Genomic DNA, 11,126 nt, shown 5'->3' with positions numbered 1-11,126 from the left:
TACCCGCTTTCTGGAATACCCCCTGGTCTTATGACAGTCCTGTCGTGGTACTGTGATTGTTATTGTGTTACTGTGATTGTTACATACATGCTGGTCTTGTGATGTCCACAGGGAGACCCGGGGATCGCTGGGGAGAGGGGGGTCCAGGGAGAGAGGGGCATCCAGGGAGAGAAGGGCATCCAGGGGGAGCAGGGCTGGACAGGAGAGCCAGGCCCGGTGGGGCCTCAGGGGTACAGAGGAGACCCAGGGCCCCCTGGCCCCCTCTCCACATCCAGCCTCCTGGTAGGTTGGGGACACAACCCTGCCATATCTCACCTACACAGTAACACAACAGGGACCCACACAAACCCTCTACACAAACCCTCTACGCAAACCCACTCCGCAAATCCTAACCCTGCTTGCTTGTCAACACAATATGACTCAACATATGAAAACCAGCACTGTAGACAGACCAACACTGTTCGACAAACCAACAATGTACGACAAACCAACAAATATCATAACCCAACACAGATGTTATAACCCAACAAAGATATGGACTGTACAGGACTGTATAGAACAGGCCAGCATAGAATAGGACAGTATAGAACAGAGCAGTATTGAACAGAACACAACATTATAGAAGTGTGTAGAAGAAACTTTATGATGTCAGTCCAGTCTGCTTCTCTCTCTCCTCGCTCGTCCCTGCCGCGGTGTCACAAAGCTTATTCCCTGTTTATAAAACCTCAGTGAACACACACACTCAACCAGCAGGGCCTGTAGGAGCCTCTCTTCCTCCCTCCCTCTCCTCACCATACCTCTCCCTCTCCTCCCTCTCCTCCACCCCGTCCTCTCCCTCCTCCTCCTCCCCCCCTCCCCCCCACCCCCCACTGCTCAGACCTGCATTAGAGGCTTCCTGAAGAGAGTCAGCGGGGGGGGGGGGTGTTCCCACTGAGCAGCCAGAGAACTGGAATCTGTGATTCCTCTCCACGTCCACTGTCGCCCACCACACTGACAGGAAACACAGACACACAAGCTGATTACTGTGCTATGCCACAAAGCGTTTCCCCAACTCTCTTTATCTCTCTCTCTCTCCGTGCGTCTGGATCTTTCTCTCTGTTCCAGAACACAGGAATAAAACACGAATCACCGCCGTCTCTTAATTGCATTTTTTTTAATCTGTTCAATACTTTTTTCTGTGGAATTTGTCATCCCCGCCTCTCCACACAGAGTGATGCCAATTCCATGGAGGAAATAAAAATGTTTATCCGAAGTGAAGTGCTGAGGGTGTTTGAAGGTACAGACATTACCTTTTTAAACGATCCCCCTCACATGCTCCTCCGGAACCTTCCGTCCCCCTGACGCAGAGCGTTGTCTTGCAGAGAGGCTGTCTAACTCCGCCGCGCAGCAGAAGACACCGGCGGCCATCTTGGCAGCGCAGGTGCGGCACGGGGCCCCCGGCCCGCCTGGTACCACCGGCCCCCCAGGGGACACGGGGCCCCCAGGACCTCAAGGTGAGAGCCTGGAGCTTCCGGGTGCCCCTCCTACACACACACACACACACACACACACTCATTAAAACTCTTCCTGAAGCCCTCTCACCCTATAAACCCTCCTAACCAGAAGAGGCATGCCCTACCCCCCTCCCTTCCCTTTCTGACATCCACCCCAGTCCCCAGGTGTAACCTAACCCAGCACCACTGTCCTTTCCCTCTCTCTGTGGACTCACACCCACCACTACAGCAGGCTGTTGGGGTGGCTGTAAAGGGGTCTGGGGAGATTCAGAGGAGACAGACATGTAGTAGTGGAGCAGTGTAATGGGAAGGCAGGGTTTCATCAGGGGAGCGTTTTCCCGGCGGCTGTGGCAGCCGTGGTGCTGTTGATGTGCTGTGGGGATTCATGGCTGTTTCTCTCCTGTTAGACACGTAGAGCAGACTGAGGGAGGAGAGGAGCGGAGGACAGGAACAGGAGTATGGAAGGACACAGGAGTGCTCTCTCTCTATCTCTCTCTCTCTCTCTCTCTCTTTCTCTCTCTCTCTGTTTCTGTCTCTTTCTCTCTCTCTGTCTCTCTGTCTCTCTGTCTCTTTTTCTCTCTCTTTCTCTCTCTCTCTCCCTCTCTTTCTGTCTCTGTCTCTCTCTCTCTAGCCCTCTCTTTATCTCTCTCTCTTTATCTCTCTCTCTGTTTCTCTCTCTTTCTCTCTCTCTGTCTCTCTCTGTCTCTCTCTCTCTTTCTTTCACACCCTGTCTGCTTCTCTCTCTGTTGTGCGCTCTCCTTCTCTGTCTCTCGCTCTATCCCTCACCCTCTATTTCTGTCTCTTGCTCTCTTTTTCCCTTCATGTCTGTCTCTCCTCGCACTCTCTGTCGGGGAGATATGAAGACAAATGGAGAACTGTCGGTGACTGAGAGGAGCCCAAGTGAGTGTGGACAGAGCCGAGTTTGGACACTGCTTCACCCGGGCAGCGCGCAGGCTCTGAGCGAGGGCCCAGGGCGAGGGCCCAGGGCGAGGGGCCCAGGGCAAGGGGCCCAGGGCAGGCAGGACAGTCCTTATCAGACCTGCGTCTACGCCTGCCTGCCTGCTCCTTCTCACATCCATGTACCTTTGTCTGATCCAGCCCTGCCCCTTCCCTAACCTTTCTCTGACCCTTTCGCTGGACCTGTTCACCTCAGAGCTGCATCCACTCCTTTCTGCTGTTTAGGAAACCCACCACCCTTAACATGTGGAGATGTACCATACTGTCCTATCCTATATTTTAATATATCATGCTATGCTATGCTATGCTATGCTATGCTATGCTATGCTATGCTATGCTATGCTATGCTATGCTTTGCTATGCTATGCTATACTATACTATACTATACCATACCATACCATACTATACCATACCATGCTATACTATACTATTATATACTATGCTATACTATACTATGCTATTCTATTCTATATCATACCATGCTATGCCATTCTATATTATACTATACTATACTAGGCGTGTGTTGCACGTTAGCACACTAATGAATTGGCCTCAGTTATAAAGCATGGCCAACTACCTCACCTAGACGGTTTACCGTGTGACCTTATTGACTGTGTTGACATGAAGCTGGGCTGCAGTTCTAGTGTTTTCTAAGTGAATGTACTTTAGTCATGGGTCGATGCCTTAACTCATGTTGTCAGATGTTTTCCTTCAGGTTTATTGTGTGCGTTTTATTTCCTTGCCAATGCCACAAAGTAGTGTTTTTTTCTTCTTTTCTATAAGCAGTTATTAATACGCCAACTTTCTAAATAAATCTGTGAGTTAAAGAAGTCACGAGGAAACTTTGTTGGTCCCTTGATGAATAAGATATTGAGAATTTTTTTTTTTTTTTTTTCTTGCGTTGTTGACTCCTGTGCCTGTATCAGCTTGAAATGGGGGCTCTGGGTAATATTTCCTCATTATTTTGCGTCATCCTCCACTGGAGACAGCAGTCCTCTGGAATATTCCATTTGACTTCCTCTCAAAGACGCCAGAATGAATAGTTTATGAAGAAAAATAACCCCTTTGCATTTTCAGAGTATAGTTTTTTCCTTTCTTTTGTATTTGTTCTACTGGTGTGATTTGACATGGGGTTTCTAATGTCCCTGTACTGCAGGGAGTCTGGTGCTGTGAGACGGTTCTCCTGAGAACAGCTCGTCTTGTCTTGTTACTCTCCTTATATGTTCTGACGTTCTCTCAAATTCTGCTTGCTGTTTTAACAGTAATTTGGGTCATTCGCTGTCTCTTCACCTTGACTCTCATTAATGCAAACCACGATCACCGCCTGTCTTACATCTCTTTTCTCGCATGCAGTCCTTAAAAGTTGTTCTTGTTTTGTTGCGTTCTGTTTGTCACTCACCAGCTGCCCTAGACAGGATGTTATCTTAGAATTTATTTTACAACGAGGAATAACGGTTCTGAATTCAAATGCACATTGACTACGCCAGAAGTGTACCTGGAAGAGACCTTGTAGAGAGTCTGATAACAGATACTGTATCAAGTCTCAGATCATGTGCACTCCATCCTTTGTTTGAGATGTTTCTCGGATTGGCTGATGGGTTTGGATGGGTGCTTCTCTTTCTGCCTGTAGCTTGTTATAGCTTGTTATTTGGGAAAAACGCAGCCTTGGAGTTCATTTCCCTCTGTGAAATAGGGGCCAAAAACACTTTGAAAATGTATCTCTGAGTGCAGTAAACAGCCACTGATCGTCAGGGCGGGACTTAAAGGCCTGCCAGGCAGCATCCTGTCAGGGAGGGGGGCGGGTGTGGGAGGACTGTTGACCCAGCTTGATGTTGGAGCCCTGGAAACACTGACACTTGGGCCCCCCTGTCCTCCTGCCCCCCCCTCCCCATTCCCCTGGTTCCCCCTTTGTCCCCTCAGTCCCTCCCTCTCCCTCTGGGTCACCCTGTCTCCTTGGTCCCCCTGGGCCCCCTTGCCCCGCCCCCTTCCCCTGGTCCCCCCTGGCCTCTATCCTCCACAGCCCCCCCCCCCCCCCCCCAGTCCCCCCCTGGCCTCCATCCTCCACAGCCCCCCCCCCTGGTCCCCACTGGCCTCCATCCTCCACAGCCCTCCATCCTCCACAGCCCCCCCCCCCCCCCCCCCCCTGGTCCCCCCTGGCCTCTATCCTCCACAGCCCCCCAGTCCCCCAGTCCCCCCCTGGCCTCCATTCTCCACAGCCCCCCCCCCTGGTCCCCACTGGCCTCCATCCTCCACAGCCCTCCATTCTCCACAGCCCTCCATCCCCCATCTGTTCCTTTCCCCCCCTGGCTCCCCCTGGGAGGGTCTGGTCTCTCTCAGGTACTGTTCGCTTGCCCCCCCCCCGTAGTGATGGCTGCCTTGCTGAATGATCGCCCCCGGCTGCATGGGCTCTGAGAGCTGAGTAGAGTCCTCTCTCCCCCTCCTCCCCCCTTCCTACCCCTCCTCCCCTCCTACCCCCTCTCCTCCACCTCCTCTCCCTCCGCCTCGTCGCTGCGTGGCTAGGCGCCCGGGCGCGTTCTCTGACAGAGCAGGGGGGGGCCGGGGGGGAGGGGGGCGGCGAGGCCCGGGGTCCGACACCTCTGTTAGCCGCGCTGATTCATCCCCTCCACCAGCCCTCCCTCTCCACTGACACAGCTTCCAGGACTCTCAGTAACCGCCTCGCGGAGAACGGGTCCGCGAGGCGGCCACCTCCCTGCGTCCGCTTCCGTGCGGCTCGTCTTGCGACGCGGAGATTTGGTGCATGAGCAGAGGAGAGCGTCGCCCAAGCATGAGCCCCGCCCGCCCGTGTGTGGATCTCACTCACAACACTGACGCTCCCTGGACAGGCTGGAAGCTTTGATGTTCTCCTCGGTTGGGTTCTCTTTGTGGCATGAAATGGGTTGGCTTGAACTGGCGTGCGGGTGGATGTTTAGAACTCGCAACTCTTTGTTTACATACTGAATGGGAGAAACTCCAGGGAATTCATAAAAAAAAGAAATGTGCTTTTTGGTACCAGTGATTCTCTAATTGGTAGAGAGTTGCTTGCTTATTTTCTTCCAACTAATTAAAGTCATTTGAGAACTCTTCTTGTGCTGTTATTTAAAACTGCATAGATAGTTTATTTTACTGGTAGGGAAGTGGACTTACTGGAAATAACTACAGTGTTTCATAAATTTTTCATATTTCTTGCTGTTAATCCTTCTTTTGTTTTGTACGTTTTGGAAAAAGCTTTTTATCCTCCTCCTACCTCAGATCAAGCTGATTAAAAACATCTGGTCTTCTCAAGACTTTCAAATCTGCTTACTGGAGTTTGTTGACAGAGAAGTCACGTTTGCCCAGAATCAGCCATCATCTTGGAGAGTGTTTCTGTCTGGGAACGTACGTGTGTGTGTTTGTGAACCTTTGGGTGTGGGTGTGTAGACGTGTGTGTGTGTGTGTGTGTGTGTGTGTGTGTGTGTGTGTGTGTGTGTGTGTGTGTGTGTGTGAGCATGTGTGTGTGTATGCCTCTGTCAGAGGGAATCATGACTTAGTCAGAGACCTTGTCTAAGGACCAAGAGGTTTGTGTGTTCATCAGGTTATCATGGCATGGTTTTTTACAGCTGTGATGGACTACTGTGTAGCAACTTGGGAAAACGTCTGTCTGTCCTACACATTTGTTCGCACTCAAACGTTGAGCTCTTCTCAATCGGAATGTACACTAATACGACTCACAAAGCCCTTCTCAAATTCCTTGTTGTGTACCTGCTCTGTGTGTGTGTGTGCGTGTGTGTGTGTGTGTGCCTGAGTGAGTGTGTGTGTGTCCTGCCCCCCTAACTGTGCTGTGTTCCTCTGCAGGGTATCGAGGGCAGAAGGGGGAGAGAGGTCAGCTGGGTCTGGGGATACCAGGAGCTCCTGGACCCACCGGACCTCCAGGTAACACTACTCACTAGCTGTAGATACCAGGTAACACTACTCACTGGCTGTAGATACCAGGTAACACTACACACTAGCTGTAGATACCAGGTAACACTACTCACTAGCTGTAGATACCAGGTAACACTACACACTAGCTGTAGATACCAGGTAACACTACTCACTAGCTGTAGATACCAGGTAACACTACTCACTAGCTGTAGATACCAGGTAACACTACTCACTAACTGTAGATACCAGGTAACAGTACACACTAGCTGTAGATACCAGGTAACACTACTCACTAGCTGTAGATACCAGGTAACACTACTCACTAGCTGTAGATACCAGGTAACACTAGTCACTAGCTGTAGATACCAGGTAACACTACTCACTAGCTGTAGATACCAGGTAACACTACTCACTAGCTATAGATACCAGGTAACACTACACGCTAGCTATAGATACCAGGTAACACTACTCACTAGCTGTAGATACCAGGTAACACTACACACTAGCTGTAGATACCAGGTAACACTACTCACTAGCTATAGAGATACCAGGTAACACTACTCACTAGCTGTAGATACCAGGTAACACTACACACTAGCTATAGATACCAGGTAACACTACTCACTAGCTGTAGATACCAGGTAACACTACTCATTGGCTGTAGATACCAGGTAACAGTACTCACTAGCTGTAGATACCAGGTAACACTACACGCTAGCTATAGATACCAGGTAACACTACTCACTAGCTGTAGATACCAGGTAACAGTACACACTAGCTGTAGATACCAGGTAACACTACTCACTAGCTATAGAGATACCAGGTAACACTACTCACTAGCTGTAGATACCAGGTAACACTACTCACTAGCTGTAGATACCAGGTAACACTACTCACTAACTGTAGATACCAGGTAACAGTACACACTAGCTGTAGATACCAGGTAACACTACTCACTAGCTGTAGATACCAGGTAACACTACTCACTAGCTGTAGATACCAGGTAACACTAGTCACTAGCTGTAGATACCAGGTAACACTACTCACTAGCTGTAGATACCAGGTAACACTACTCACTAGCTATAGATACCAGGTAACACTACACGCTAGCTATAGATACCAGGTAACACTACTCACTAGCTGTAGATACCAGGTAACACTACACACTAGCTGTAGATACCAGGTAACACTACTCACTAGCTATAGAGATACCAGGTAACACTACTCACTAGCTGTAGATACCAGGTAACACTACACACTAGCTATAGATACCAGGTAACACTACTCACTAGCTGTAGATACCAGGTAACACTACTCATTGGCTGTAGATACCAGGTAACACTACTCACTAGCTGTAGATACCAGGTAACACTACTCACTAGCTGTAGATACCAGGTAACACTACTCACTAGCTGTAGATACCAGGTAACAGTACACACTAGCTGTAGATACCAGGTAACACTACTCACTAGCTATAGAGATACCAGGTAACACTACTCACTAGCTGTAGATACCAGGTAACACTACTCACTAGCTGTAGATACCAGGTAACACTACTCACTAGCTGTAGATACCAGGTAACACGACTCACTAGCTGTAGATACCAGGTAACACGACTCACTAGCTGTAGATACCAGGTAACACTACACACTAGTTATAGATACCAGGTAACACCACACACTACCTATAGAGATACCAGGTAATACTAAACACCACCTATCGAGATACCTTATTGTGCACAGGGCAGCCCAGCATGTGAAAGATGGAAGCCAACCGCCCACGCTGCAGTAAAGGCTGCACATTATAGCCCACCCCGGAACACGAGGCTGTTTGTCTTTCACAGTACCAACATGATGCTGCTGTTGTGAGGTCCAGACGGATGTCCTATTGACAGCTATGCATCGTGACTCTGATGCATCTGGGCTCCAGAGAGTTTCCAGGGGAGCTCATTACAGAGAGATGCTTTTAGACCCACATACAGAGCTGACACAACAGCCATTATCGAGTCCCAGATGAAGGTTCACTGGTCTGGGTGTTCAGTCCAGTCCTCTGCTCCTAATGTCTTCTTCCCAGCCTGGATGCATCGCCAGCAGAACACACCCCTTAGCATGCCTCTCTGAATGTGTGTGTATGTTATTGTGTGTGCACGTGTGTGTACACCACGCGCTTGTGTGTGTGTGTGCGCGTGTACCTGTGTGCGTGCACATGTGTGTGCTTGTGTGTGTATGTGTGTTTGTGTGTGTGTGTGTGTACGTGTGTGTGTACGTGTGTGTGTGTGTTTGTGTGTGCGTGTACCTCTGTGCGTGTACATGTGTGTGCTTGTGTGTACATGTGTGTGTGCGTGTGTATGTGTACTCGTGTGTGTGTGTACGTGTGTGTTTTTCCAGGTGGCCGGCCCTGTTCCCACCCCGTGTCGCTCTGTGCCTGTACAGGTCCACCAGGGGGCTCCACTCAGGGCCCCCGCGGCCTCCCTGGAGCCCAAGGGAGGTGTGACCCCAGCGACTGTCTCCACCCCTCCCCCCACTCCCTGAGGAACGGATAACCCCTTCTCCCCTACCTCACCCCGCCTCACCAAGTCAGGGGGCTCCTTCATCCCCCATCCAGCCAGGGGCCCCTCCACCAAGGCTCTACCTTGACCTGCACCTACCCCTCCGCCAGCCAGGGTCAGGGGTCACTATGAGAGGAGGCATCCCAGCCCCTCATCTCCCAGCATCGCTACTTCTCCCCGTATCCCCAACTCTGAGCACCTACTGTACCAATTACTGCAGAGCTTCAAGCGAATTTCAATAGATTTTGTTCAGGTTTTTAAACAATTCTATTCATGTGAATATGATAAACATCCTTCACTGTAATTATAATCATTATCTATGATAGGCTGTTATGTGCTTCTAATTTATTTCTCGTTTTCACTCTCCCACCGTGACCTAATGCATTCCATAGTGGTTCATATTATTCTGATTCATATTAAGTCTTTCAAGACCGTGAAATGAATTTGTTTCTTTAAGTAATTCTGTCTGAAAAACATTTTCTTAATGATTTCATGCCTCTTCAGTGGCTGGCTGTGTTCACGTCTGGCCACTTTCAGATAACTTATTGTGCTTGACAACAAGAAGTTGTTGTTGTTGTAATGTGTGTGTGCGTGCATGTGCACAAGTGTGTGTGTGTGTGTGTATGTGTGCGTGCCCAAGTGGGCAAGCACGCCTGGGAAAACGTTTTCTTTTATGCTTCTGAATTTATGTATGCCGAAGTGCTGATCTGATTTAACTGACCATCAGTAACGCCTGCTAGCTGAGACAGGACCTATTTGTAGAATGCGTGTGTGACCTTTTAAGGGTGGCTGTTGTTCGTCCCAGGAGACTTGTGGTTAGAGTCAGCCTGTCGGGCCTCTAGGTTTGAATTTGACAGGCGCTGGGATCTGTTTCATCTCCCCCCACCATCTCTACATAGTATATCTCCCCTCACCATCTCTCCATGGTAGATCTCCCCTCACCATCTCTCCATGGTAGATCTCCCTCCCTCACCATCTCTCCATGGTATATCTCCCCTCACCATCTCTCCATGGTAGATCTCCCCTCACCATCTCTCCATTGTAGATCTCCCCTCACCATCTCTCCATGGTAGATCCCCCCTCACCATCTCTCCATTGTAGATCTCCCCTCACCATCTCTCCATTGTAGATCTCCCCTCACCATCTCTCCATGGTAGATCTCCCCTCACCATCTCTCCATGGTGGATCTCCCCTCACCATTTCTCCATGGTAGATCTCCCCTCACCATCTCTCCATTGTAGATCTCCCTTCACCATCTCTCCATGGTAGATCTCCCCTCACCATCTCTCCATGGTAGATCTCCCCTCACCATCTCTCCATTGTAGATCTCCCCTCACCATCTCTCCATGGTAGATCTCCCCTCACCATCTCTCCATGGTGGATCTCCCCTCACCATTTCTCCATGGTAGATCTCCCCTCACCATCTCTCCATTGTAGATCTCCCCTCACCATCTCTCCATGGTGGATCTCCCCTCACCATCTCTCCATGGTAGATCTCCCCTCACCATCTCTCCGTGGTAGATCTCCCCTCACCATCTCTCCATTGTAGATCTCCCCTCACCATCTCTCCATTGTAGATCTCCCCTCACCAGCGTTTGTCCTGGGTGTGGTTGGAGCGTTTGTCCTGGGTGTGGTTGGAGCGTTTGTCCTGGGTGTGGTTGAAGCGTTTGTCCTGGGTGTGGTTGGAGGAGACAGATGGCAGGCGTTGTTTACATGATTTATGCAGAGATCCTCACAGGCAGATCTTTGTGGTCTTTGCTTCATTTATTCCTCCTCAAGATCTTTAAACATGTCTACATGGGTGCTATATTATGCATATGTAATTCTTCATCCATAAGATATCGTGTTATATATATCAAAACTGCAATATTCTTTTGCTTTGGGATTTTGCTTTCTTTCGGTGGAATGATTTCCACCCAAAATCTACTTGAACATTGTTTTGATTAAATATTTATTTAAGATTCAAATTGTAGATATTTTACATTGCTTCTCCCCCCGTACTCAGACTTGATAGAGCATCCCTGCACATTTACATTTCTCTTTGCCATCATATGGATTTAAAATTAATTGTTTGTGGCTTAATCTAAGAGTTTAAGTTTAAAGGAAGTGAAAATCCCCTTAGACATGTTCTAGAAAGCTCCAGAGACAAACAGATCTAGATCTCCTCAGTTGTTGAGCAGAATTGCAACAGGCCTCCTTCGCCAGGCAAGGTTCTTTTATCAAAACCC

At 49.3% G+C, this 11,126-nt stretch overlaps 1 protein-coding gene across 1 annotated transcript in view; it reads left to right on the top strand.

Annotated features, from left to right (window-relative positions):
* Positions 1–9,881, top strand: part of LOC124473680 (collagen alpha-1(XIX) chain) — a 60,412-nt gene extending 50,531 nt beyond the window's left edge. Inside the window, exons 18-22 of the mRNA XM_047029312.1 lie at positions 112–282; positions 1,210–1,276; positions 1,362–1,493; positions 6,282–6,359; positions 8,783–9,881. Of these exons, the coding sequence (XP_046885268.1) occupies positions 112–282; positions 1,210–1,276; positions 1,362–1,493; positions 6,282–6,359; positions 8,783–8,892 (558 nt within the window). The 3' untranslated portion in view covers positions 8,893–9,881. The remainder of the gene's footprint in view (positions 1–111; positions 283–1,209; positions 1,277–1,361; positions 1,494–6,281; positions 6,360–8,782) is intronic.
* The last annotated feature ends 1,245 nt before the right edge of the window (positions 9,882–11,126 follow it).

Source organism: Hypomesus transpacificus, chromosome 11, assembly GCF_021917145.1.
Source record: "Hypomesus transpacificus isolate Combined female chromosome 11, fHypTra1, whole genome shotgun sequence".
Lineage (NCBI taxonomy): Eukaryota > Metazoa > Chordata > Actinopteri > Osmeriformes > Osmeridae > Hypomesus > Hypomesus transpacificus.
Note: the sequence above shows the minus strand (reverse complement) of the source record. Positions and strands in the feature narration are given on the sequence as shown.